Source organism: Lemur catta, chromosome 20, assembly GCF_020740605.2.
Source record: "Lemur catta isolate mLemCat1 chromosome 20, mLemCat1.pri, whole genome shotgun sequence".
Taxonomy (NCBI): Eukaryota; Metazoa; Chordata; class Mammalia; order Primates; family Lemuridae; genus Lemur; species Lemur catta.
This window is the reverse complement of record NC_059147.1, coordinates 3,002,467-3,028,942: the sequence shown is the minus strand read 5'-3', so window position 1 is coordinate 3,028,942 and position 26,476 is coordinate 3,002,467. Positions and strand designations below refer to the sequence as shown.

Below are 26,476 nucleotides of genomic sequence, written 5' to 3'. Positions count from 1 at the left end.
TTGGACAGTGTTGTTCTAGACCCCACCAAGACCACGGGGAGGTCCAAGCACCATTGCCCTGCACCTGTCTGGGGGCTGCACCGTCCCACTGCCACAGGAACAGCAGCGAAACCCTCCTTTGGGAAGAACAGTGCCCGACGCTTGCCTTGGCAGCTGTATAGGGCTTCATGCTTGTTAGGTCATTTGAACCTCACCCTCTCCCAGGGAAACGGGCAGGAAGAGTGTATTATTCCCATTCTGCAGATGGAGACACTGGGGTTTCAGGAATGGGAAGGGACTCACCTAGGGCTACAGAACCAGGTAATGGAGCCCTGGGCCTCGGGCACCAGACCCTTTTACCATAATCCCTGCACCTTCACGTACCTCTCCCTGCACACGCGTGCCCAGTGTGTGGTCCTCAAGCAGCTGGCGTCCTTCCAGGCTCCCGCAGGGCCTCAGAGCTGATCTGAATGATGTGACAGGAAGCGTGTTGAGGCCACCACCTCGTTCCATGGGTCACAGCTGTCACCACCAAGTGGCACGTGGACGTTAGCAGCTCCACTCTCCTTGGCCAGACCGGCAGTGCCTTGGTCTCAGCCCTGAGATTCGGATGTGATTGGTCAGGGTTGGGCCTGGGCACTGGGGCTTTTGAAAGCTCCCCAGATGATTCCCACGTGCAGCCAGGCCCTGGGGCCACCGTCCCAGGCCAGCTGTCTCACACAAGCGGCGTGAGGGGTTCTGTTGCAGGAATGTGTGTTTTAATTTGATTTAGTTGTCAACATTTAGAAGCATGGAATTTTCACACAAAAACCTGAATTTCTGGCTTCTCTTGAGGACTGAGAAGCCCTGGCAGCTGTGCCTGTGCCCCCGCACGGTGACCCGTGGCTGGAGCGGAGCGGTGCTGCCCTTTCGCCCAGGCCAGGCGTCTGCCAGTGCCCCACAGTCCACACCAGTCCCTACCGTCTCACCTGCCCGCTCCGATTATTCTCGCTGGGTGTCTCACCCTGTAGGGCTGCCCGTGCCACGCATTTCCTTTGGCGGCTGGGAAACTGAGGCCTCCAGCCAAGTCGGTGTGGGCGCGGCCGGCCTCCCTGGCTGCTAACTGGGCTAAGCAGACTTCTCTTCCTTTCTTAGCCGGAGAACATACTGTGCGTCAGTCAGACAGGACACCACGTTAAGATCATTGACTTTGGGCTGGCCAGAAGGTAAGGGGTTTGGTTTTAGATACTTTGACAACACTCTCTGGGGACTCTGTGGCTGTCCTGGGTACAGTTACTCCCGGACCAGCCAATTCTCGAGTTCTGAGACTGACATAAGAACACCATTGCTCCCAGAGGCTGGTGGCCTTCGACTTGCAGATAGGCCTTGTCACTGCTGCAGGGGTGGCTTTGTGCTGTGGGCTCTGCTTCTCCCTAAAAGTGTGCTGTAGGATAACTGTACCGCGGACCACCTCTCTGAGCAGAGAGGGGCGTGATGCTTAGGGTGCTCAGTTCTGTTGATCCCCCCAGGCCTCCTGGTGCCAGCGTGTGCTGCGTTGTGTGCTGCGTCCGTCTCCATCCCTGCCTCCAGGAAATGACAGGCTAAATACAAAGGCACATATGTGACAGTGGTGCCGTGGGTGGGTGGCTCTGGAGCCACTCAGGACTGGATTAGACCTTGGTGAAATGGTGATATAATGATATTACCTGCTACATGGGGGCAGTATGATGATTACATGAGACAATACATGGACAGCGTGAGCCCACCCTATCAGGGTGGTTCGTTCTCAAGTTTCAGTGCATAGATAAACACTGTATATAATGTATTTTTTTTTTTTCAGACAGAGTCTCACTCTGTTGTCTGGGCTAGAGTGCCGTGGCATCATCCTAGCTCACAGCAACCTCAAACTCCTGGGCTCAATCAATCCTACTGCTTCAGCCTCCCAAGTAGCTGGGACTACAGGCATGCACCACCATGTCCAGCTAAATTTTAAATTTTTTGTAGAGACAGGGTTTCCCGGTGTTGCCTAGGCTGGTCTCAAACTCCCGGCCTCAAGTGATTCCCGCCTCAGCCTCTCAAAGTGCTAGGATTACAGGTGTGAGCCACCGCACCTGACCATGTATATAATTTTGAAAATATCTTAAAGTCCTCTAAAATGGTAAAAGCCTAGTGGAGTATAGATAGTTTTGCTCTACAATCCTGTGCAGTCATATATGTTGAGCACTGTGCCTCTCTGCAGGGCTCTTGCCCGTGGCATGCACACCTGGTGGTGTGGGCTCTTAGCAATGGTAGTAGCAGATGCTTGGCATTTGGGAAAGCTGCCCCCAAACCTTCCAGCACCCAGAGTCCGTAGGTTTGGCAGTAGCTGTGTGCCTGGCTCCAGCCTTCCTCCAGAACTCCATTTCCTGCAAGAATGACATTTCCCTGGAAATCATATATTTCTGGGTAGGACTTTACACCAAGAATTTTCAACTCTTCCTGAAATTCTTTCTCTCTCTTGATGGCTGTTTCCCACCAAGAAGTTGTGTTGTTGCTTGATGAGCCACACGATGCCCTCCACTTCATCCACCAGTGGCAGAAAGCAGAGCCTCGCCCCGTGGTGGCAGAGCTGCTCGCCCGAGCTCAGCCCTGGTTTCCAGCACCTGCCTCCCAGGGAGCATCCAAACCGCAGTGGTGGTCTCCCAGGTCCCTCCTCCGTGGGTTAAAGTGGTAAACCTGCAGGGTGAAGATACATTTTCAGGGCCCCGCATGCTGTTAGTATAATAGCAGGAGGAAGTTCGTGTCATGCCACTGTACCTTGGGGATCGCCATTACTCAGGGTATTTATTTCATGAACAATATAAAATCCCTGCAACCAAAACATGGAAAAATCACATTCAATCCATAGTGTAAAAAAATTGCTTAATATTTTCCCAAATAAGTCTTATAAGATTGGAATGCGTTCTGCACACTTGCATGTCTCACACCCTAGAGCAGCGTTTCTCAGCCTGTTTGTATTGTTGCTGCCTGCCCCTCCAGTGGGCCTTTCTAGACTTTCTTTCCCTACTGCCTGGTCCCCCAACCCATAAAATTTAATGCCACAGATGTACTGTGTACCTGTCTGTGTACTGTGGGCCTTTGGGCAGCCACAACCCATTATGACAACTAAGATTTTTTTGGCCTCCCAAGAACCAATTTTTGCCCCCTGCTGGGCAGTATTGTCTTCACTGAGAACGCACACCGGTGTGCCCGGCACACTCTCAGATGCCTGGTGACCCCTTGCCACAGGAGCATGTACAGTGACAGCACTATGAACTCAAAGCAAGAAGCCACCCCCAGAAGCTGCTGGAGTCAGGGAAACCTGCTCTGAGCAGTCAGAGGACGCACGGACAGGACCTGGCATCTGCTGGCAGATGCCAGCTGGGGGCAGGTGGGAGTGAGAGAGGATGCGGTTGGTTTATAATATTTGCCAATTTTGCTAATTTCAAGATGCTAAGATGCTGTCACTGAACACTGAGCTGGGAGGAGAGGTGCACAGTGGACCCGGCGCACCAGTGAGCGCGCCCCCCCACCCACAGCGCTGCCAGAGGGGAGGTGGGGAGGGAGTGTGAGTTACGGGGCCAAGAGTAGGACCTGCGCTGTGCATGAACAGGGCGGTCTGGGGGCAGACATGGTGGAAGATGAGGGCACTAATGGGGAGTCCTGAGTGTTAGGCTCACACTTGGATGAGTTTGAGCACTAGCCTGTAGGCCACTGAGTCCCACCTAGTGGGGAGGTGAAAAGTGCTGTAGGTCACTTTTCTAAAAATTAGCTATTCAGAAACCTTCCTGCTGAGTGGCCAATCCAGCTCAAACTGTCAGACAAATTCCTTTACCTGGTCAAAGGCATTCATGACAATTTTTCTGGTGGGAGCAGCGGCAGGCGGCAAGTTCAAGAAAACAAACATAGGGAGCCGTATTTAAGAGAAGGCCGTGGCCGGGCACGGTGGCTCACGCCTGTAATCCCAGCACTCTGGGAGGCCGAGGCGGGAGGATCGCTGGAACCCAGCAGTTTAAGACCAGCCAGGGCAACATAGTGAGATCCTGTCTCTACAAAAAAAAATTTTTTTAAATTAGCTGGGTGTAGTGGTGAACACCTATAGTCCCAGCTACTCAGGAGGCTGAGGCGGGAGGATTCCTTGAGCCCAGCAGTTCGAGGCTGCAGGGAGCTATGATGGTGCCACTGCACTCCAGCCTGGGTGACAGAATGAGACCTTGTCTCAAAAAAACAAAAAAAAAGAGAGGGCCACTCACATAAAACTGCTGGGCATTGGTGACATGCAAGTGCCTGAAACACACAGCTCAGGAAACTGCATTCACTGGGGCTAGGCTGACAGAGACACAGGTTCCTCAGTCATCTGGGAAATGGGTCATTCAGCCAACAATTGTTAGGCAAATTGGCTTTTGCCAAAATGGTTTTTCCCAAACTGGCCTGCCTCCTGGGCAATGTGCCTGTCCCAGAGGAAGGCTCTGTGGGAGTATGTGCAGGTGGAGAAAGCATATCTGTATTGCAGAATAGCCAAAATTTGTAAAGAGGGACGAAATGCCAATTATTCCCTCTAATACAAACTATAGACAATAAGGTTGTATTCTGGGAGGTGCTCAGATTTTCAGTGGAGGCATGGCTCTGGGGTGGTGGGTGGCACATACAAACCTTCAGGGGCAATGACACCCAGCAAGAGAGACCAGGGTTATTCCAGGCGGGGAGTGAGAGCCATCCTGGATCTAACTGTCAACATGTCAAGGGTTAAGGCTGGGGACAGAATGGAAATTATCTTGCTTAAGCTAAGTCTCTATCCAGCATGTTGGGAGTCTCCTGACTCCCAGTCTAGTGCTCAGATTGAAATTAGAGCACAAAAGATCCCATTTCATCAGATCCTTTGGCAGGACAAGGGGATGCCTACCCCAAGCCCTGTGAGGCTGTGACCTGCAATGTCACCCTATGGGCACAGATGGACTTGTGTTAGGAATCTGAAGAAGAGGGTATTGATGATATTTTGACAGCTTTGGGGTGAATGTATCAGTTAGCTATTGCCATAATACTGCTGTATAGCAAACCATCCCCAAACCCAGAGGCTTAAAACAGCAATAATTTATTCTCATCCACACATCTGTGAGCCAACTGGGGTAGTGATATGCTGGACCCAACTCAACTAGTACTTACTATATTAGCTCATGATAAGGAATTTTGTGATTCAGTTGTTAAACAGAGCCATTATTAAAAAATTAAATTATATAAACTTACCATTAAAGAAATTATATTAAAACCAAAGATACTAAATATTCAAAGCTCATGACTTCCTAATTATTTTACTCCGTTCTATGCGCAAGAGGTTGTAGTGCCTATTGTGTCTGTATGGTAGAAATACTCTAGAACCGCGTGCTACTGTACAACTCTTCCCAAGTCTTCATTCAGTGACATCATTATGGTACCTTGAAATTGGCCATGGTAAAATTGGTAGCTACACCATACCACAGAAATTGCAAATGTTACAAATCAGGGATTTTTTTTTAAATCCAGATAGCTGATTAATTCACCCACACACCCCTGGTTGGGAGTCACTGAAGCAGCTTGAGCTCAGCTGGGCTTGGATCCAGGACGCAGGTCAGTGGGGACAGGTCTGCGCCATGTGCCTCTCACTCTTTTCATGGTGCAGAGGAGCAAGAGGGCGAGCTCTCATGGCCCAGCTTGGAATTGGCCAACTGTCACTTCCACCCGCCTTCCCTTGGCTGGAGGAACTCGAACAGCCAAGCCCAGCATCAATGGGTAGTGGAAGAAACTACAAACTCGCATGACACAGGATTTAGATACAGGGCACAGTGGGGCATTGGGAACAATAATGCAGCTGGGAAAGTGGCTTGAGGGAATGGGCCTTCTCTCCTGAAAGGGCAGGCTGTTCCTCTCACCTGGGTCAGATGTGGGTGCAGCGGAGGGGCAGGCTGCCAGAGGAGAGCTTGCACTCTCGCCCAGCTCCCTGGCTTCCCGCCAGCCACCTTGCTGCTCCTTCCCGGGGTGAAGGTAGGCTGCGTTGGCGCTGGGTCTGTGCCTGGCTTTCAGCAACTTGGGGAGAGAGGAGACTGCTGCTCGAAAACTGGGCTTAAAGGAGACAGGATGTATTAGCAGAACATTCATCTTATTTATTTTAGTATTGTTATTCTCAATTGCCTCATCTGTAAGATGGGGACAATAATCTTACTCTTTCATGGGGCTATTGTGAGGATGAAAAGACATAATAATGTATGTAAAACTTTTAGCATAGTGCCTGCCTAATAGAAAGTGCCTGTTACATTTTAGCTAGAGATTTTCTTCTGCTTCAAGAGTGACTCTAAAAAACACTGTTTACCACCCCCTTTCCCACTCAGCCATCAGCTGCTAGCCTGGCTTAAACTTCATGTCCACAACTTTTTCTAATTCTTTCTTTTTGGAATTGTGGTAAAAAATACATATAGCATTTACCACCTAGTGTCCAGCAATGGATGAATGGGTAAAGAAACTGTAGCATAAATATGTCATCAAATACTATTCAGCCTTAAAAAAGAAGGAAATCCTGTCATTGGCAACAACATGGATGAACCTGGAGGATGTCATGTTAAATAAGATAAGTCAGGCACAGAAAGACAAATATCGTATGATCTCATGTATTCGTGGAATCCAAAAGACAAACCATGGCGGTAGAGTTGGATGGTGGGTACCAAGGGCAGATGCGTGGCTGTGGGGAGATGTCGGCCAAAGCATACAAAATTTCGGTTAGACAGAAGGACTAAGTTCAAGGGATGCACTGTACTATAGTTAAAAACAATGTATTACATACTTGAAAATTGCTAAGGTAATAGATTTTAAGTGTTCTCACCACAAAAAAATAAGTGTGTGAGGTAATACACCTGTTAATTAGCTTGATTTAGCCATTCCACAATGCATATCAAAACATCATGTATACTATAAGTATATACAGTTTTCATTTGTCATTTAGAATAAATAAATATGAATAAGTTTAAAAAGAAAAAAATTTACCATCTTAATTTTTAATTGCACAGTAGTGTTAAATATCTTCACACTGTTGTGCACCCAATCTTCAGGACTTTTTCATCTTGCAAAACTGACACTCTACACCCATTATATAACTCCACCTTTCCCCCTGCCCCTAGCCCCTGGGAACCACCTTTCTACTTTGTTTCTGTAAATTTGGTTACGCTAGGGACCTCCTATCAGTGGAACTATACTGTATTCCTTTGTGCCTGGCTTATATCAGTCAGCATAATGTCCCCAAGGTTCATCCATGTTGTAGTCCGTGTCAGAATTTCCTTCCTTTTTAAGGCTGAATAATACGCCATTGTGTGTTCATATCGGTTTGTTTATCCATTCATCTGTTAATGGACACTTGGGTAGCTTTCCCCTTTTGGCTACTATGAATAATGCTGCTATAAACATGAGTGTACAAATATCTTTTGGAGACCCTGCTTTCAATTCTTTTGGCTCTATACCCAGAAGAGGAATTGCTGGAACGTATGGTAATTCTACATTTCATTTCTGGAGAACCTCCACAGATTTCCATAGTGGCTGCACCATTTTGCATTCCCCCCAACAGTGCACAAGGTTTCCAATTTCTCTACGTCTTTGCCAACCCTTGCTAGTTTCCATTTCTTTTTTATCTGGTAGCCATCGTGATGGGTGTGAAGTGCTATCTATCACACTGTGGTGCTGATGTGCATTTTCCTAATGATTAGTGATGATGAACATCCTTTCCTAATTTTTACAGTCACCCTCCAAGCACACAATGCACACCCACAGAGCCATCCGCCAGGATGGCTTCTACCCTGTTTATTTGTTCTTGTTCATGTTGCTGCACGTTGAGGGAGACACACTGATCTTCTCGCCTTTTCAGACTGTAAATACGTAGAGGACTGCGGCCTCCGATTCTGCCACTGACTTAGAAAAGCTTGACGTGTGGGGCCTTGGGGCATGATTATTCCCCAGTAAACCACCTGTGTGGCGTGGGTGTGAGGTGGGGGCAGCACGGCTTGCAGGAAGAGTGGGGCTGTCTGCCTCCGACTGGGAATTAGCCCCAGCACCCACATCTTCTCCCAGGCCTCACTCCCATGGTTCTCTGCACCCTCCTCCCCAGGTACAAGCCTCGGGAAAAGCTGAAGGTAAACTTCGGCACTCCTGAGTTCCTGGCTCCAGAAGTCGTCAACTATGAGTTTGTCTCGTTCCCCACGGACATGTGGAGTGTGGGAGTCATCACCTACATGCTGTGAGTGCTTAGGAGCCTGGCTCCAGAGTGGGCATGGGGGCCATCTGTCTTACTCTGGGTACCCTTAGGAGCAGCAAAAATTTAAGTGCAAGTAGTTTATTTGGGAGGTGTCTCCAGGAACCCCCAACAGAGGGGTGGGGTAGTGCGACGGGGAGAGGTGGCCAGCCAGTAAGAGTGTGTCAGTTACTATATTTGCAAATTGTTCCTCTTTCCAAGTTATCACTGTAACAGGCTAATGTTGAAAAGAAGTTGAGATATGCCCGTGTTATTCCCCAGAATAAAGGTCTGAATATCTTATTTCTTGGTTATAAAGGCCCACTTAGGTTTCAGCAGCTGTATCAAAGTCTTGAGTTGAGCAATCGAGTCTTTTCGGTACTCGGACATAAAAGAATAACTGAAAATAATCAGAAGTAATAATGACCCTGGAGGAAGGCCCAGCTGTGGGCACCTGGGGTTTCATTCTGCTGGGGAACTCTGGAGCCCACTGTGGAACACCCCCGCCTGAGGGGTGGGGCCGGGGTACTTCTATATCAACTCTTATTAGTTATCGCCGGAGGGCTGGTCCTGGCTGGGGTCGGGGTAGAATTAATTTCCTGGTACTTCTGGGTGGGTACACCAGCTTCCACGGGAGGGAACCTCCAGCAAAGACGCGCGAGCGCGTGGGTGCCAGCAGGGCTGGGGTGCACCAGAGGGGTGAGAGCGACGGGCAGCTAGGGACCCCGCTGCCCCCTCCAGCCTCGTCACTTCTGACCCCGTGCTCCCTGCTTTCTTCCCTCCAACTGGGGACTTCCCTGGCTACTTCCTTAGAGGCCACAAAGTCATGTTTTCTTCTCCTCATCGTGCCACTGCTGCCCGGTGTCCCTGCACTGACTGTGTGTGTCTGCACCGGGCCGGGGTGTTGGGAGCCCCAAGGCCAGACCTTAGGTTGTCCTGCCTCGCTGCTTCACTCTAGCAGGAGCCTAATCAAGCTAGTTTTCCTTTGGCCCAAAGCCCAGATAGATTTTTAAATGAGCCTGGTGGTTTCGTAGACATGGAAAGCTATTTTTTTTCTTTTTTTGAGACAGGGTCTTGCTCTGCTGCCCAGGCTGGAGTGCAGTGGTGCTATCACAGCTCACTGTAGCCTTGAACTCCTGGGTGCAAGTGATCCTCCTGCCTCAGCTTCCCCAGGGACTATAGGCATGTGCCACCACACCTGGCTAATTTTTAAAAATTTTCTATAGAGACAGGGTCTCACTGTATTGCCCAGGCTGGTCTCAAACTCCTGGCCTCAAGCAATCCTCCCACTTTGGCCTCCCACAGTGCTGGGATTATAGGCATGAGCCACAATGCCCAGCCTGGAAAGCTGTTACTATTTTTAATTAAATGTATTTGTACTTGGTAACGGCTTGTTGACTTGGGCCCCAGTGGATGAGGGGAAAAGAGGTGAGCACAACGGGGGATTTATTCCAAATGCTCTTCGAGCCTCCACATTTTTAATCCTTCTGCTTCCTCCCCTTCCTGAGCACGCTGAACTGTGCCCTGTGGAGAGGTAGTGGGTACTCTCCTTTTGAACCCTCTCGGTTCTGGTTAGGGCCACTTGGACTTTGTAAGTTCTTCTGAGTCCTGTCCGTGTGTTGGCACGTGGACACACTGATGGTCCGTTCTCTCCTCTGCAGACTCAGTGGCTTGTCCCCATTTCTAGGGGAAACAGATGCAGAGACCATGAATTTCATTGTGAACTGCAGCTGGGATTTCGACGCTGACACCTTTGAAGGGCTGTCGGAGGAGGCCAAGGACTTTGTTTCCAGGTTGCTGATCAAAGAGAAGAGGTACCTTTCGCTGCTGCTCACTCAGGGACCGTTCCAGGGGCGGCCGGGTCTGGGTGCTGGGCAGGACCGCGGCAGCCACATTCAGGATTTCTTCATCTGCTGCTGCTTTGGAACAATAAAGGGAGCAGAGAAAGGGACAAAGGAAATCAATGTAAAAGCAAACAACTAGGACCATGAAATACAGAGTTTTAGAAAGGGGCATATTTGCAAATTGGTCCTATCTCCAAGTTATTATCACTTGTAACAGGATACGGTTGACCAACAGTTGAGATATGCAGATGTTATTCCCAAGAATAAAAGACCCGAATACCTCATTTCTTAGTGGCGAAGGTCGCTAGGCTCCGGCAGCTGTATGGAAGTCATGGGTTGAGCCACTGAGTTTTTCTGATACTCAGACATACAGTAATAACTGAAAATAACCAAAGGTGTTGTATGAATAGCCCAGAGGGAAGGCCTGAGAGTCTGAGCTCTGAGCTCATATTGCCCTCACCTTCCCAGTTTTGTTTCTTTCTGACTGAAAAGTTATGTGAGAAGAAAAAAAATGTCTAATTCAAATGAGCAAGTTGACTTTACACTCTGGAAGGAGAAAGGAGCTTCTTTCAAGCCTCCTGTTCTTTTGCTTCTTATGAGCAATTCCAGGCACAGCCCCTTCCTGCTGCCGCCCCGATCCAGCCCTCGGAAGGGCGATCAGCCACCGGGACACAGGCCTCAAGCAACGCTGACGACCTTCTGGCATTGCCAAGGAGGGCAGTTTTAGGCATGAGGAGTTCCCTTTTTGGTACATGGCCCAAATCTGCCCAAATGATTAATCCGTTCCACTGACTCAGGCTTCCTGCACGATCTAACAGATTTTTGGACTAGAAAAGGCAACCCCGACTAAAAGTCTTGACTGCTGTTTGATTTCACAGCTGCAGAATGAGTGCCACGCAGTGCCTGAAACATGAGTGGCTGAATAATTTGCCTGCCAAAGCTTCAAGATCCAAAGTTGGTCTCAAATCCCAGCTATTGCTGCAGAAATACATGGCTCAGAGAAAATGGAAGGTATTTTGTTTTTCTTTTAGTAAAGGCAGCATTTATCTTCTTGATCTGTTCTTTGAAAGAATTGTAGCTAAATTTTTACCTACATTTTGATCCTAAACAGAAAGACTATTTAGAGGAAAAGTCTCTCTCATGTCAAAAGCTGTTAACTGGATTTAGAAATACCACAGACCAAAAATAACTGACATAAAGTTACATTTGGTTTGTACTTAATATGGACACTTGAAGTGACAAAATGCAGTTTATGCATATGCTTTCAATAGCAATCGTGGTGAAACTCCTAAACCAACTGCTTATAGCATGAGGCCAGATTCCTCCACATTTCAGAAATGAGGGATGGGGCTGGGCGTGGTGGTCATGCCTGTAATCCCAGCTACTCGGGAGGCCGAGGTGGGAGGATCGCTTGAGCCCAGGAGTTGGAGGTTGCTGTGAGTTAGGCTGACGCCACGGCACTCTAGCCTGGGCAACAGAGCAAGACTCTGTCTCAAAAAAAAAAAAAAAAAAAAAAAGAACAAGAGAAAATAAAAAAGAAGTGAGGGATGGGAAAGCCCTATTAAACTTTCAAAACTTTATAATTTTGTTTACAACAAAACTCTTTGGTACTGTGGATATAAAACCTATCTTCAAAGCAATTGTGATCCAGGAAAGTGGCTTTCCAACATTTTGCTATTGTCTTAGATCCTCACTGAGGATCAAAAACCAAAAAGGAAACACTTTACCTAGGGAGCCAGTACACAGGTGCACATATGCACACGTGTACGCATACACAGTACAGAAATCTCGTGACATTTACTCTGCATGTGATGCACTCAGTTTCTATTCTATGTCATTTGGTTTCGTTTTTAAAAAGTGCTGATCACAACCCACCAATTTGACTTTGTGACCCCCTGGTATGTTGTGAATCGTAGTTTGAGAACTGTTCTAGGGTGCTCCCATCGCTTATGTGAAAAGGGCAGGGTGACCTGTCTTGTCATTTGATACTTACTCCAAACATGCCTCTGAGAGTCATGTGACTGTTCCACTAAAATTATTTCCCTTTAGGTTATCCATTTTAAACAAACCCAAGTGGCTAGACTCACTTAAGTCCTTTTGTTGTTTCTTCTTAAAGACATTGGTCTAAAAATATGCCTTTTCTTTTCTTTTATTCTCTCCTTGCCTCAAGAAACATTTCTACGTAGTGACTGCTGCCAACAGGTTAAGGAAATTTCCAACTTGTCCCTAATCTTCAACTCTGCTGTTCCGATGGGCCCATAAATTATTGAAGCCAATGGTGAAGTGAAGAGATGACTCAAGATTTTAAATAATCTGGCCTTTTACTTTTATTGATTCCACTTATTTTGTAAAAAAAAGGTTACGGCTGCTGCCTTTCTTGTGGATGAAAAGTGGCTCTAAAGAAAGCATCCTAAGAACTTTTTTCTGCCTTGTAAGATCACTGAGTTTGAAATGCTGTGTTTCCTTTCTTTTCAAGTAACCTACTTTTGGTGGTAAGTGTAGGCATGCTTTGGGTAGGTGGGAAAGCTCCTACTTTGCATATGTCAAATTTATATTCTAAACTTACTCTGATTAAAGAACTCAGTAGACTATTTTGCAGAGGCATGTTACTCAGTACTATCTCCTCCAGTACAAGGAATTCCTAGAATTTTGATTTGCTCGGGTGTGAGCTGACATTTTACTACCCTACTCTAGTGTCAAGCAACGTGGATCGAAGACAGTGATCCTCCAACTTGTTTTAACGTATGCTCCCCTTTGAGAATCAACATCATTGTTTGAAATTTCAAAATAGATCAACTGTCATGTCAAATCAGAGCAATGAGCATTTTGAATGTGCTTGTTAAATCTATACACACCTCCATCCTCTCTCCTAATTCTGCCCTGTCCTGAGCCCTCTTTCTTGGTTATGAATTTCTGTTTCTGGTCTTATAATTTGGAAAGCAATATGCAATGTATGAAAGAGAGAAGAATATAAGGGTGTTCAGCTTTCTGAGAGAGACACCTCAGTGATACCTCATGAGACAATAAAGGAAAACTGTTCCCCTGCTACTTTAGATATACCACTTTTAATATTGTCATTCTTTAAATGTACACTTCTTATATACATGTAAACCTGACTCTTGAACAACACGGGTTCAACTGCACAGAGTTTCTTCCACCTCTGTCATCCCTGAGACAGCAAGCCCAACCTCTCCTCTTCCTCTTCCTCCTCAGCCTACTCAACACGAAGATGATGAGAATGAAAACCTTTATGATGATCCATTGCCACTTAATGAATAATAAATATATTTTCTCTTCCTTATGATTTCCTTAATAACATTTTCTTTTCTCTAGCTTACTTTATTGTAAGAATACAGAATATAATGCATATAACATGCAAAATATGTGTTCATTGACTATGTTTTGGTAAGCCTTCTGGTCAACAGTAGGCTATTAGTAGTTAAATTTCGGAGGAGTCAAAAGTCATCATTGGAGTTTCAACTGCACAAAGGGTCGGCACCACTAACCCCCACGTTGTTCAAGGGTCCGCTGTAAATTTAAATGCTTTACTACACGCATTACAGACTAGCCACAACATCCATTCACTGAAATGACGCTGTTCTCAGCATGGTGAGCAACACATTTACAAACGTCTGTATGTGGATACCTAAACACTTTACCAATTTATAAAATGATTAAAAGGGGTACTTTATTACTAAGAATTACACAGGACATGGGTATGGAGAGGGAGGCAGAAGGTGGAGAGGTTATCTTGGTTCTGCAGTTCTCGAGTTATAATTGGCCTCTGGAGTGCTAACCCTTGTCAGGAAGCTAAGATTTTCAACACCAGCACATTTAGGTCGACTCCAAGTTGGCCAGTTAATGAATGAGCATCAGAAGAGATGGCTGCTGGAAACTGCCCTTTGATGAGACAGTAGCAGTGATTTGGTAAAATGTTTTATTTTTTAAATGTCGGTTATCTTTCTGAAAAAGGTTTTTTTTTGAGGCATCCTCCGGAAGGAGCTGGAGAGGACATTTTGCAGTTCTGTCTGGTATGACAGCTCTTACCCTCTTTGGGGCTTAAGATTCTTTGGGGAATGCTATGAATCTTCTCCCCAGAAAAAGGTAGTTAATTACCCTGATCTAGAGCAGCACGGCCCGACAGAAATATAATGAGAGCCATATACATAATTTAAAAATTTCTAGTAGCTCCTCTAAAAAAAAACCCATTGAAATTAATTTTAATAATTTATTCAATTCAATGTAAAATTATTTCAATATGTAATTAATATGAAATTATAGAGATATTTTATATTCCTTTTTCATACTAAGTCTCCAAAATCTGACATGTATTTTATACTTAAAATACATGTTGAGACTGGGCATGGTGGCTCATGCCTGTAATTCCAGTACTTTGGGAGGCTGAGGTAGGAGGATCACTTGAGGCCAGGAGTTTGAGACCAGCCTGGGCAATGTAGCGAGACCCCACTTCTAAAAAGAAAGAATTAGCTGGGTGTGGAGGCACATGCTTGTAGTCTTAGCCACACAGGAGGCTGAAGTGGGAGGATCACTGGAGCCCAAGTGTTTGGGGATACAGTGAGCTATGATCGTGCCACTGCATTCCAGCCTGCACAGGAGTGAAACCTGCTTCTAAAACAAAACAAAACAAAACAAAAAACAATTCAGATGCTAGGTTTTCATTGACCGTACTACTTAATCTGTATTTATATTTTATAAAATTTACTGCTGAAAAATATACTTACATACTCAAATTGTTTGAAACATACTTAAAAATTTTCCAGTAATTGAATGGAGTATCCACTGTTATATTGATTAAAATTAAATAAAATTAGAAATTCAATCCTGCAGTTGCATTAGCCATATTTTAAGTGTTGTGGTTAGTTCATCTATCTTTGACAGGACAGATCTAGAGAGAATCCTGTATGTATCAAATTTTAATTAATTTTCCCTTTATGCTATTATTCTTTACATAGAGAAATAATTTCTCTCCAAAGTTCCCTTTGAAAGCTATATGAAGGCCGAGCCCACACAAGTGAGAGGGAACGTGGATTTCAGCCTCCCTGAACCTAAATGCGAGAGAGCTTTTATGAAGTTTGAATTTTCTGGATATTTTTAGTACTTTACTTTGTTGGTCGGTACTTAGCTCAAAAAATTTTATTTTTATTTTATTTTTTTTGAGACAGACTCTCACTCTGTTCCCCAGGCTAGAGTGCCGTAGCGTCAGCCTAGCTCACAGCAACCTCAAACTCCTGGGCTCAAGCGATCCTCCTGCCTCAGCCTCCTGAGTAGCTGGGACTACAGGCATGTGCCACCATGCCCAGCTAATTTTTTTCTATATATTTTTCATTGTCCAGCTAATTTCTTTCTATTTTTAGTAGAGATGAGGTCTCGCTCTTGCTCAGGCTGGTCTCGAACTCCTGACCTTGAGTGATCCTCCCACCTCGGCTTCCCAGAGTGCTAGGATTACAGGCGTGAGCCACTGCGCCCAGCCTCAAAAATTTTTAGATGGCAACTGTATTGGTATCACTTTTCCATTTGAGTAAACAAACAGCCACTGGAAACTGCTGGGCTGAGAAACTTGGAAAGGTATCTGCCTGCTGCTTTTTTCACCTGTGAGATCGGCGAAGAGTTGGTGAGCGTGTAGGGAAATGGCACTCTCCCGCTCTTGATGGATATGTATCCAAATAAAAGTCTTTCATCAAGCAATTCCATTTCTAGAAATTTATCCCTCAGTACTTGAACAAGTGTACACAGATTTATGCAAAAATGATGTTTACTGTAGCACTGTTGCTAATGTCCCAATGGAAACAACCAACACATGCCTATCAGTTTGGGTTTTTAGTTAAGCGAATTTTGCAACATCCATGTGAGTGGAATACCACTTGCAGCTGTTAAGGATAGATCTAGATGTACTGAAAGCCATCTTTTCTTTAAAAAAATTATAATAGGACATATATATGGTATTATCCCATTTGTGAAGAGACATATGCTTATATATGCATTAAAAAATTCTAGGATATGCAGGAAACTTAACAGTGGGGTATGAAAAGTGGACGATTGTGAGAGGGAGAATTCTGTTTTTCACTTGATATCTTTCTGAACCACTCGAATTCTTTTTTTTATAATGAGCATGTATTGGTTTTATAATTAAAAATTAGTAACCGCAAGTCAAGTGTGGACCTTGTTTTGACCCTGATTTGAATAATAAAAAGATATCTTAGAGACAAGGATTTAAATATAAATTTCACACTTGATACAATTACTATTAATTTTGTGAGATGTGATAATGTCAATGTAGGTTAAATGACTTCAGGGAAAAAGAAAGGTAGAGTTAAGTAAAATCTTATTAACTACTGAGTCTGGGTGATTGGTACAGGTTTCATTATACTATTCTCTTTACTGCTGTATATATTTGGAAACGTAAAAGATCAGTTAAATAAACCATGAGGAGCTGTGAAAGAAGTGACCTTCCAAAACATTTTTTAAATAATAACAGTACTGAAACAGACTCACTAACTAACTAGTAAGCATCCATCACTGGAGCATGAACATGCTGGAAAATTGTAGAAATGATTCCTGCCCTATGAGGGCATTTGGACGAGACTGCTTTAAGGCAATTTCTCTGCTCCCCAACTAACTTAATGAATAACCAAGTACTAGCTGGGCATAGCGACCCATGCCCATAATCCCAGCACTTTGGGAGGCTGAGGTGGGAGGATCGTCGGAGGCCAGGAGTTCGAGACTAGCCCTGTCAACTTAGTGAGACCTCATCTCTAATAAAGCAAACAAACAAAACCACCAAACACCAGAAAGAAAGGATAACCAAGTGCCTACTATATTCCAAATAATCAAAATAATTACCATTACTTGCTTGTAAGGTATTAAGAAAAAAGTCACAAACAGTACTACTTATATTTATTCTCATATTGTATATAAACAAGGCTCAAAAGTTCCAGATTTATCAGAATCACATCTTAATAGTGTAATTTAAAAGTGAATACTTAAAAGTCAAAATGGATCAAACCTAAATGCTGGAGTTAAAACTATAAAACTCATAGAAAAAAACAGGGAAAACTTCACGACATTGGATTTGGCAATGATTTCTTGGACATAACAGCAAAGCACAGGCAACAAAAGTAAAAACAGAACAATTAGACTACATCAAAATTAAAAACTTCTGTGCATTAAAGGACACAATCAGCACATTGAAAAGGCAACTTAAGGAATGGGAGAAAATACTTGCTAATCATATATCTGATAAGGATTAGTACATAGACTGTATTTAAAAAAAACTCCAGAAATTCAACAAAAACAACCTGATTCATATTGCTTTCCACAGAGGTTGCACTAGTTTGCAGTCCCACCAGCAGTGTATGAGTGTTCCTGTCTCTCCGCATCTACACCAACATTTATTGTTTTGGGACTTTTTGATAAAGGCCATTCTCACTGGAAATAAGTGATATCTCATTGTGTTTTTTTTTTTTTTTTTTTTTGAGACAGAGTCTCACTGTGTTGCCCTGGAAGCTCACAGCAACTTCAAACTCCTGGGCTAAAGCGATCCTTCTGCCTCAGCCTCCCAAGTAGCTGGGACTACAGCCATGTGCCACCATGGCCAGCTATTTTTTTTTTCTATATATATTTTTAGCTGTCCAGATCATTTCTTTCTATTTTTAGTAGAGACGGGGTCTCGCTCTTGCTGAGGCTGGTCTCGAACTCCTAAGCTCAAACAATCCTCCTGCCTCGGCCTCCCAGAATGCTAGGATTACAGGTGTGAGCCACCGTGCCCGGCCTACATTGCTTTTGACTCAAAGCTAGAAAGCTAAATCTTGGCACGAAGTAAATTACATACTTTCTTAAAATAAATGAGGAAGATTCACTTATCCATTTTAGACCAAAGTGACAAAAGCTACTACTTAATGAATGCCTTCTAAGTGCTATGCACTTTACAAATACAATATGACCTTTAATCCTCACAAGACAGATTTATTAATTTATTTATTTTTATTTATATTATTCATGTATTATTTTTTTTGATTGATTGACAGGGCCTTGCTGTGTTGCTCAGGCTAGAGTGTACTGGCTATTAACAGGTGTAATCATAGCTCACTGTAGCCTCAAACTCCTGGGCTCAAGCGATCCTCCTGCCTCAGCCTCCAGAATAGCTAGGACGACAGTCATGTGCCACTGCACCTGGCTTTTCTATTTTACAAATGAGAAAACTGAGGTTCAGTAAGGTTTTGAGCTTTTTTTTAGGGGAGAAGTGGCAAAGCCAGAATTTCAATCCTGTGTGTGTGGTTCCAAAAGTCATGTTCATGCCCCAATACCCACAGGCTTTGCCAGACATTATGCTTATGTTGGGATCATTTCATTGGGGTATTTCCTTAGCCTGAGTCTGCTAAATTGCTACAATCAAAAAGGGGAGGTAAAGAAGAAAAATCACCTTTAATCACTCTAGGTCTGTGCAACAGGTATTATGCCTTACTCATAGCAGATAAAAGGCAATCACTATTATTATCGATGCCATTCCGAATAGATTTTTAAAAACTTAGATGTAATCACTTCATCATGGAAGTATTTAATAAGATCAAGTATTCTTTTTTTCTTTTTTGAGACAAAGTCTTGCTCTGTTGCCTGGGCTAGAGTGCTGTGGCATCAGCCTAGCTCACAGCAACCTCAAACTCTTGGGTTCATGCAATCCTCCTGCCTCAGCCTCCTGAGTAGCTGGGACTACAGGTATGCGCCACCATGCCTGGCTAATTTTTTCTATATATTTTTAGTTGTCCAGATAATTTCTATTTTTAGTAGAGACAGGGGTCTCGCTCTTGCTCAGGCTGGTCTCGAACTCCTGACCTTGAGTGAGCCTCCCGCCTCAGCCTCCCAGAGTGCTAGGATTACAGGCGTGAGCCACTGCGCCCGGCCAATCATGTATTCTTAATTTTACTTAAAATTATGTTTGGCATGATGCCCTTAGCAACCTCTTACCTTCCATAAAGGTCCTTTCCCATGGTTTTAAAATAAGCAGTATTGACACTAAGGTTACATTTTTCAGTATGTAGGTATATAAGAAACTAAGCTTTTATGTATTGCTTAATTTTAGAATAAGGTGCTAATGCTTTCTGTAAGACCTCTATATGTGAGATTTTCTCTACATTCTAATATTTACTAAATACTCATAGCAGGGACTGTGCTAAATGCTTTACGTGTATTGGCTCAGATACTGCTTCAAATTATACTATGAGGTAATACCATTTTTAGTCCTACTTTATAGATGAGACATAAAGAAGCTAATTAATTTGCTCAAGGTTTCACAGGCGGTAAGTTTTAAACCTACGAAGGCAGGGTTTTAAACCTACGAAGTCTGACTCAAGTTTGTGCTCTAGTGAGCAGTGTGCCTTTTTTCCTGCTAGAGTAGACATCGCTTTTAGCATAACAAGCATTTCTCCAACCTGATGACAAGCGCAACTTGAATGCATATAAAAATAACATTTATTAACTTAGGCTGTATAGTATGTTGATTTAGTCAAACACAAAAACTTAAGAGAATCCGTAAGGTTCCATTTAGCCTGAATTTTATATTCCAGATAGGACAGGAGACTGCCATTCACTTAAAACAAAACAAAGCAAAATGGCTCCAATTCCATTTTGTAGGAGCACATAAGGCTATTCCAATGAGGCCCTGTGGCTGACCTAATGTTGCCCACGTCAGGGGCCAGCCCATTGCCCAGAACTTAGCCCCAGCGCTGCCTTCCTTGCTATCAAGGCAACAGTCTTAGGATCCTTGTTATAAAAGTCCAAACAGAATTCCAAAGCCCTCAGATCGTCCTGGAGGTGGCACTGTGCTTCAGTTTACATCGCATGCCCGTCTGGAAGCTGAAATCACTCTGCTGTAGCCTTTTGAGCATTAGCAGCATTTTCCAGAATTTTTCTTTTCCATTCTTCATAATCCTGTGTCAGATCTTCATCTTTCTGCAGTTTATGTGGGATCTCTATTACTTTCTCTGTTTCTACGAGAGAAAATTATCAAACATTATTTCAAAATTCTTATGTTCAGTAACAAAATAAGAAAAAAGCAAACTTGTTTCAAGTATCTACTTTAATTAATAGGAAATAAAATATTGAAATGAAATGTAGAAACAGCAGTTATTACTTTTTTTGAAGAGATGGGGTCTTGCTATGTTGCTCAGGCTAGACATGAACTCCCAGGCTTAAGCAATCCTCCCACCTTGGCTTCCCAAGTAGCTAGGACTACAAGCTTATGCCACTGCACCCAGCTTAACTATCACCTTTTTCTCTTCCTTATATTTCAAGCATTCCAAGACTTCTAATAATAGCTAACATTTATCAAGCACTCATTGCATGCTTGATGGGCAGTGAACCAAGCTCTTTAATAGTATTATCTCATTTAACCCTCACCAGCCTCCATAATGCACTAACTTCAATGTCAGCACAGAGTTAGTAAAACGTACCCTTTGCTGGGGGTTCAACCACTGTCTTCTTTTTCTTCCGTGGTAGAGTAGCTGAACTGCCAGGTTCTCCTTTAAGGAAAAATGTATTATCAAGGTTAATTTCCTTCTATTCTCAATTTCTGTATTTGGGCATATTTTGGATCACAAATAAAAATTAGAACCTTGACTGACCAAATATGAGGATAAGGAGAAGGGAAAAGATTTTGGCCTTATCTTATCTTTGGCCTCTCTTGTCAGACTTAAGAATTACGTCTATTTTAGTTTATGTTCATTTAACATTGGAACATGTTAATAGAGAATCTATTTTCCAGGCACAGATTCATGGAATCATAGGTTTTAAGAAAGTTATTAAGTTACTTTACTTGAAAAATATTAATATAAAACCCAATTTTCTCACTAAAAACGTATCTGGTCCACATGAAATACAGAATTTAGGAAGCAGCCAGTTTGCAAGTTTAAAAATATTTGACTTTTACCAGCAAGTCTACATTTTAAAATGACATATTCTTGAACTACAGAATACTCACTGTCAATCTGCTGCCCAATCTTCTCTAATTGTTTACACAGTCGATCAAATATGGCTTTTTTAACACCAGATGTGGCTACCATTTTGTTTTTATCCACTTTCAGCTTTAGAATCCTACAAAAGAATTTCATAAGTTGCTTTCCTCAAGACCAACAGTTTTCCTCTTTGGCCAACCAGATTATCAATTTATTTCCTGTTTGCCCATGCTTTAGTAAGAACCCCCAATTGTCTAGTTTTTCCTTTATTCCAAACATGTCATTAACTATAACCATGTAAATTTGCCTTTTAAAGCTCTTTATTTATTGGACTGAGTTAAAATGCACATGGAATTTATTTTGTAACAAAAGGGGCACATAGAAGACATTTGCTGTAGCGCTTCGTGCCTTTTAGAACTCTTTTTAGTAAATCATGGATGTTATTAATTTGCTGAATGACAATCATAGCATTTTTAAGTGTTCAACTCATTTTAACCCATGATACTTTCATTTACACTACAGGAATGTCATACTCCCCACCCCATCCTGGAAAAAAACAAACAAACAAAAAACCGTACTAATAACACAGCAACCGATAATAAAAAACACAAAACAAACTTTTTATTCAGGATGACAGACCTGTTCAGACCTTTCTTTACTCAGTGTAGTATGGTTTCAAAAGTGGGATTATTTGACTGTTCTGTTTTCTACAATAACCGCCACACTCCTTCTTTATACACACATACTTTTGTTGAATTAAAGGGACATTTTCTACAAATGTCAATTAATCACTTCCGGGTATGTAGCTAATAAAGTCAAGCATACTGAAATTAGGCTAGGTGGTGAGAAACCTATTATTTAAGGGCCAAGTACATTTTGTTTTCTAAGGAGTTTTCCAGCAAGATAAAATAAGACAACTTTAGACAAAGACATCAACAATTACTGATGTTTCCAGGGTAACATTTCGGTATATACATAGATAACCCACAATTTTACGATTCAGATGTAACAACTTATCACTGAAATGTTTTATAAATTTCTTGAAGAACAGTTGCAGTCAGTACTTAAAAAAAAAAACAACCAGGAAATCACACATGAATACTGTTTCAATGACAGATTTCATCACTTATATAAAAGGCAGACTCAGAAATCAGAATACCAGCTTATGCCACTTGGCAAGTGGACTTCTGGCAGCACTAGTTCCAAGTTGTCAGCTACATTATGGGATAAATGGGGAACCTGGCCACTATTCCCAATATTATTTATAGGGGAAAATATGCTCTGAATTGAAATCAACTAAATCATAAGTATTCTTTGAAAATGAAAAATGCACCTATAAACTGGGGACTTTTCTGAATGTTAAAAGGAACACTTACTTGCATGCCGAAAGTAGTGCAGCAGTGGTGAAAAGTGGTCTGGATAAGTCAAGATCTACTTGCTGTGTCTGGGGAAGACTGGACTCATAGCTAAGGGGAAACAGTGTTTGCAGAATTTTTGTTAGAAAATATTTCAAAAAGGACTGAAAATGTAAATCAGAACTTACAACGTTTTTAAAACGCATGAGACATGCTGTGTCACTTTGGCATATTAGTTATTTTTTTAAGACTGAAAATTAACCAGAATAGCATACTGGATAATTTTGCTTTATCAGTATAAATTTTCAATTAAGGTTCTTCATGCTCCATACCTTTGCAGTAACTCTGAAGCCATGTTCACTGCTTCTGTACAGCTAAACTGTACAGCTAAGTCTCTTATTCCAATATTTGAATCCAGGCCCAGTAAACACTCAAGAGATTTAAGACAGCTCTGATATGTCTTCTTGTTCAAACCAGAAAGTTTAATTAAATAAGCCTTTGAAAGGAAACACACATAGATCGTAAAAATCATAAGTTCTATATACTGGTACCTTTAAACACTTGTTTAATAAGTAGTATCAAGTTTTCAAAATTAATCAGTTCCGTGGCAAGTCACTCTACCTAAAGATTTGGCTTTGTTTAGTTAAAAAATAGCAATCATGTCAGCCAGAGTAAGTACTGCTTTCAAGGAGCTCATATTATACAAAGGCAGTCATGCATACACACAGATAATTTAAAATTATTACACAGTATTAATGTAGCCAAGCTGTGAGTAAAAAATGGTAGGAGACACCTATATGGTTACTTGTATTTCAACAAAGGTGTCAATGTGCAATTTATTGAGAAAAGGAAGGAAAAGTAGTGGGAATGGGGTGGGGACGGTATGTGTGTGGAGTAGGCAAAGGGAGAGAAAGGAAACCAGGAAACAAACAGGAGGATCAACAACTGTGGGGAACCAACTCTTTTTGGGAGAGTCAAGGAAACTTCAGAAAGGATATAACAGAAAGGTAGGGTCGGGCCGGGCGCGGTGGCTCACGCCTGTAATCCTAGCACTCTGGGAGGCCGAGGCGGGTGGATTGCTCGAGGTCAGGAGTTCGAGACCAGCCTCAGCAAGAGCGAGACCCGTCTCTACTAAAAATAGAAAGAAATTCTCTGGCCAACTAAAAAATATATATATAAAAAATTGGCCGGGCGCAGCGGCTCACGCCTGTAATCCTAGCACTCTGGGAGGCCGAGGTGGGTGGATCGTTGGAGCTCAGGAGTTCCAGACCAGCCTGAGCAAGAGCGAGACCCCATCTCTACTAAAAATAGAAAGAAATTATATGGACAGCTAAAAATACATATAGAAAAAATTAGCCGGGCATGGTGGCGCATGCCTGTAGTCCCAGCTACTCGGGAGGCTGAGGCAGAAGGATTGCTTGAGCCCAGGAGTTTGAGGTTGCTCTGAGCTAGGCTGATGCCACGGCACTCACTCTAGCCTGGGCAACAGAGTGAGACTCTGTCTCAAAAAAAAAAAAAAAAAGAAAGAAAGGTAGGGTCATATAAGACAAATAGGAGATTGCCAGAAGATCACTACAGCAAAAAAAGGTATTGTATTTGTAAAGCTGCTAGTGACTAAAGTGCACAGTCTGTTAAGTGAATTCTACAGTTTGAGGCCAGGGTTCAACATAGGCTGGAGAGTTTGATAATAGTGTGAAGTCAACATAGCATTGTTTTTAATACTATCATTTCATGAGTGTATTGTTATGACACAGGTACTGTGTTAAGTGTGTTACAATATATTGTATAATATTCACAAAAATCCAGTGAAATGGGTATTTTTATCCCCAGGTTATGGATGCAGAAACTGGAGGTTTAGAACTGGTAAATGGTGTTGAGATTTGGTCCCAACATGTGACTCTTCCTCATTCCAAAGCTTGTTCTCTCAATCACTGTGATAATGAAAGAAAAATATGGGTTTTAAAGTATGTGCTTTAGGAAGATAATGTTAGCAGCACTGTAGAAGATGAACTCTAGTAAGGAAAGAGGTGGTCAGAGAAACCAGATAGTGAAGAGTAAAGAAAATATTGCAAAAAATTTTACCAACTCAACAGAATGATTCTAAAGTCTATCCAAAATAACATATGAGAATAGCCAGGAAAATTCTAAACAAGAGTTTTGACTGGGGTCTAGTCCAACCAAAAATGTAAATGTAATGGTTAACTAATGTTGCAACAGATTACTTAGACACTCAGTGGGACCTCCTTACCCTGTCCAAGGGGCACTTCATACAGGAAGCTGCAAGGTCCAGGCACATAACTGCACTGCTGGTTTCCGTGGTGTGTGCAGACAGGCCAATACACTTCACCTGCGACAGTCGCAAGTACTCCTCTGCTTTCCTGGTTTAAAGAGCAAAGTGTTCACAAAAACTCTCATTCAGAAGTTTGCCCAACACTTTGGTAAACAATGAATGCAGCCTGGTGGACTGTGCCTAACTACTGTGCAAGTTTATTTGGGTCTGGGAATGAAGCTCACATTCTTTGGGGAGGGGAAGCTCTAAAAGACAGAACCAGCACCCTGACTCCAGACATCACTGTGCTCAAGTGTTTTCAGGCAAAAGTAAGTTCCAGGAAAAAAAAAATCCCTTCTTTGCTCCTTCCATTACTGGAACAAACATGAACTATCACAGAGGCAGGCAGGTTAGACCAGGGCTCCCCGCCCCCCACTTCCTTTAAAGCCGTGATTCTCAAACTTTAGTGTACAGGAAAAGCACCAGCTGGTGAAAACAGATTGCCATGTCCCATCCCCAGTTTCTGAACAGTAGGCCTGGGATGGGGCCCAGGAACTTGTATTTCTAACAAGTACCAAGACATTGCTGCTGCTGGTCCAGGAACCACACTTGGAGAACCGCAGTTCTAAATGATTACAGTCCTGGAGGTCCGTCTTCAAATCTGTAAAGAAGTGTTCTTTTCCTTCCCTCCCCTCGCCTAACTGACTGCTGAGGCACTGAGCCTGGTCCCGCTCTCCACCCATTGTTAGCTACAATGGCTCTCCCTTGAACCCCGGGTCACGCAAAGATCCTGCCCATCTCAAGGCTTCCGCACAGGCTGCTGTCTCTGCTCGCGCCACTGTCCCGTCTTCCCAAGCCTGGCACCTTGTATCAGCCTGGTGTCCGTACTAACGGCACCTCTGAGCCCTTTTCTGAATTTTTGTGAAAGGCAGCCGCCAGCCCGCGCCCAGCCCCGCACCCGTCGCCCCGGCACGTCACACCGCGGAACGTCCTTCACGGTTCTCGCCAGGACAGACCGCGACCTCCGCAGAGCCCTCACTGCAAGTCTGCGGAAGGACGGACGTTCTCCCCGACTCGTTCCTTTTCCTACCTACCACTGCGCTAGCTCCCACCGAGCCGACAGTTCCCAGGGCCCTCTACGATCGCTGCTTCTCGCCCTCTCGCGGAAGCCCACGGCCGGGAGGTTTTCCTCAGACAAGGGCCTACACCCCGCCCGGCCCCGGCGCTCCCTGGGGCTCCTGCACCGCCCGTGGCCCGGGAAGGGCGCGGGTCTCGTCGGAGGGCCTGGGTCGCGGGCCAGGGACCCCGCCGGCGGCGTGGGTGCCCGGACTCACCTCAGCACGCCAGGCTCGGCGAGGCCCAGGCGCGGGGCCAGGTGCCCGATCAGCCCGGACCCCATGGCGGCCACGGCGAGGCGAAATGCGCGCGCAGACTCAGCGCGGGCCAGTGAGAGCCAGCTCCCAACCCTGGCGCATCTGGATTGGTTGGGACGAGATGTTGAGACCGTTCTACAAGCCAATCCTGGTCTTTATTTTGCGCACGCGCACTGTGAGTGCATGTTCCAAGGCGGATATAGTAAACGTGAACCGGCGGTTCCCCCTCCTGTTCCTTCTTTCTTGACAAACTCATCACACAGCGTCTTTGCCTCCTGCTGTCTCCAGCCTGACGCCGAACGAGCCCCATCGCTCCGCCCCGCCCCGGCCATTCTAACACACTGTGGAGAGATTGGCTGGTTCCCAGGTCCGTCAGTCTAGCGTGAAGTGTCAAGGGCCAATAAGCACGCGAGACTTGCGTTCCTAGAAGTAGGCCAATCGAGGAGC

The 26,476-nt window shown here is 44.0% G+C and overlaps 2 protein-coding genes across 5 annotated transcripts in view; one reads left to right on the top strand and one right to left on the bottom strand.

Annotated features, from left to right (window-relative positions):
• The window catches only part of MYLK3 (myosin light chain kinase 3), a 63,657-nt gene extending 50,350 nt beyond the window's left edge, over window positions 1–13,307 (top strand). For all 4 annotated transcript variants that reach the window (XM_045533344.1, XM_045533343.1, XM_045533342.1 and 1 more), the window contains 5 exons: window positions 1,114–1,184; window positions 8,099–8,227; window positions 9,883–10,035; window positions 10,944–11,076; window positions 12,236–13,307. In XM_045533344.1, the coding sequence (XP_045389300.1) occupies window positions 1,114–1,184; window positions 8,099–8,227; window positions 9,883–10,035; window positions 10,944–11,076; window positions 12,236–12,295 (546 nt within the window). In that variant the 3' untranslated portion in view covers window positions 12,296–13,307. The remainder of the gene's footprint in view (window positions 1–1,113; window positions 1,185–8,098; window positions 8,228–9,882; window positions 10,036–10,943; window positions 11,077–12,235) is intronic.
• A 6,221-nt stretch (window positions 13,308–19,528) lies between these two features.
• Window positions 19,529–26,071, bottom strand: ORC6 (origin recognition complex subunit 6). Its single transcript, XM_045533339.1, has 7 exons — window positions 25,991–26,071; window positions 24,636–24,765; window positions 22,720–22,883; window positions 22,409–22,498; window positions 21,059–21,171; window positions 20,532–20,600; window positions 19,529–20,069 (listed from the first exon to the last, which is right to left on the bottom strand). The coding sequence occupies exons 1-7, from the start codon at window positions 26,053–26,055 to the stop codon at window positions 19,942–19,944; spliced, it is 759 nt and encodes a 252-aa protein (XP_045389295.1). The 5' UTR covers window positions 26,056–26,071; the 3' UTR covers window positions 19,529–19,941.
• Between the last annotated feature and the right edge of the window lie 405 nt (window positions 26,072–26,476).

Bases quoted from the DNA above. Each gene is read 5' to 3' on its own strand.
- ORC6 (XM_045533339.1), bottom strand. From the start codon at position 26,055: ATGGGGTCCGGGCTGATCGGGCACCTGGCCCCGCGCCTGGGCCTCGCC. The intron at 22,499-22,719 runs GTATGGAGCATG...GTTTCCCCTTAG, and splicing joins GCTTCAGAGTTACTGCAAAG to CTATGAGTCCAGTCTTCCCC. The intron at 21,172-22,408 runs GTAAGTGTTCCT...ATTCTTTTGTAG, and splicing joins GCACTACTTTCGGCATGCAA to GATTCTAAAGCTGAAAGTGG.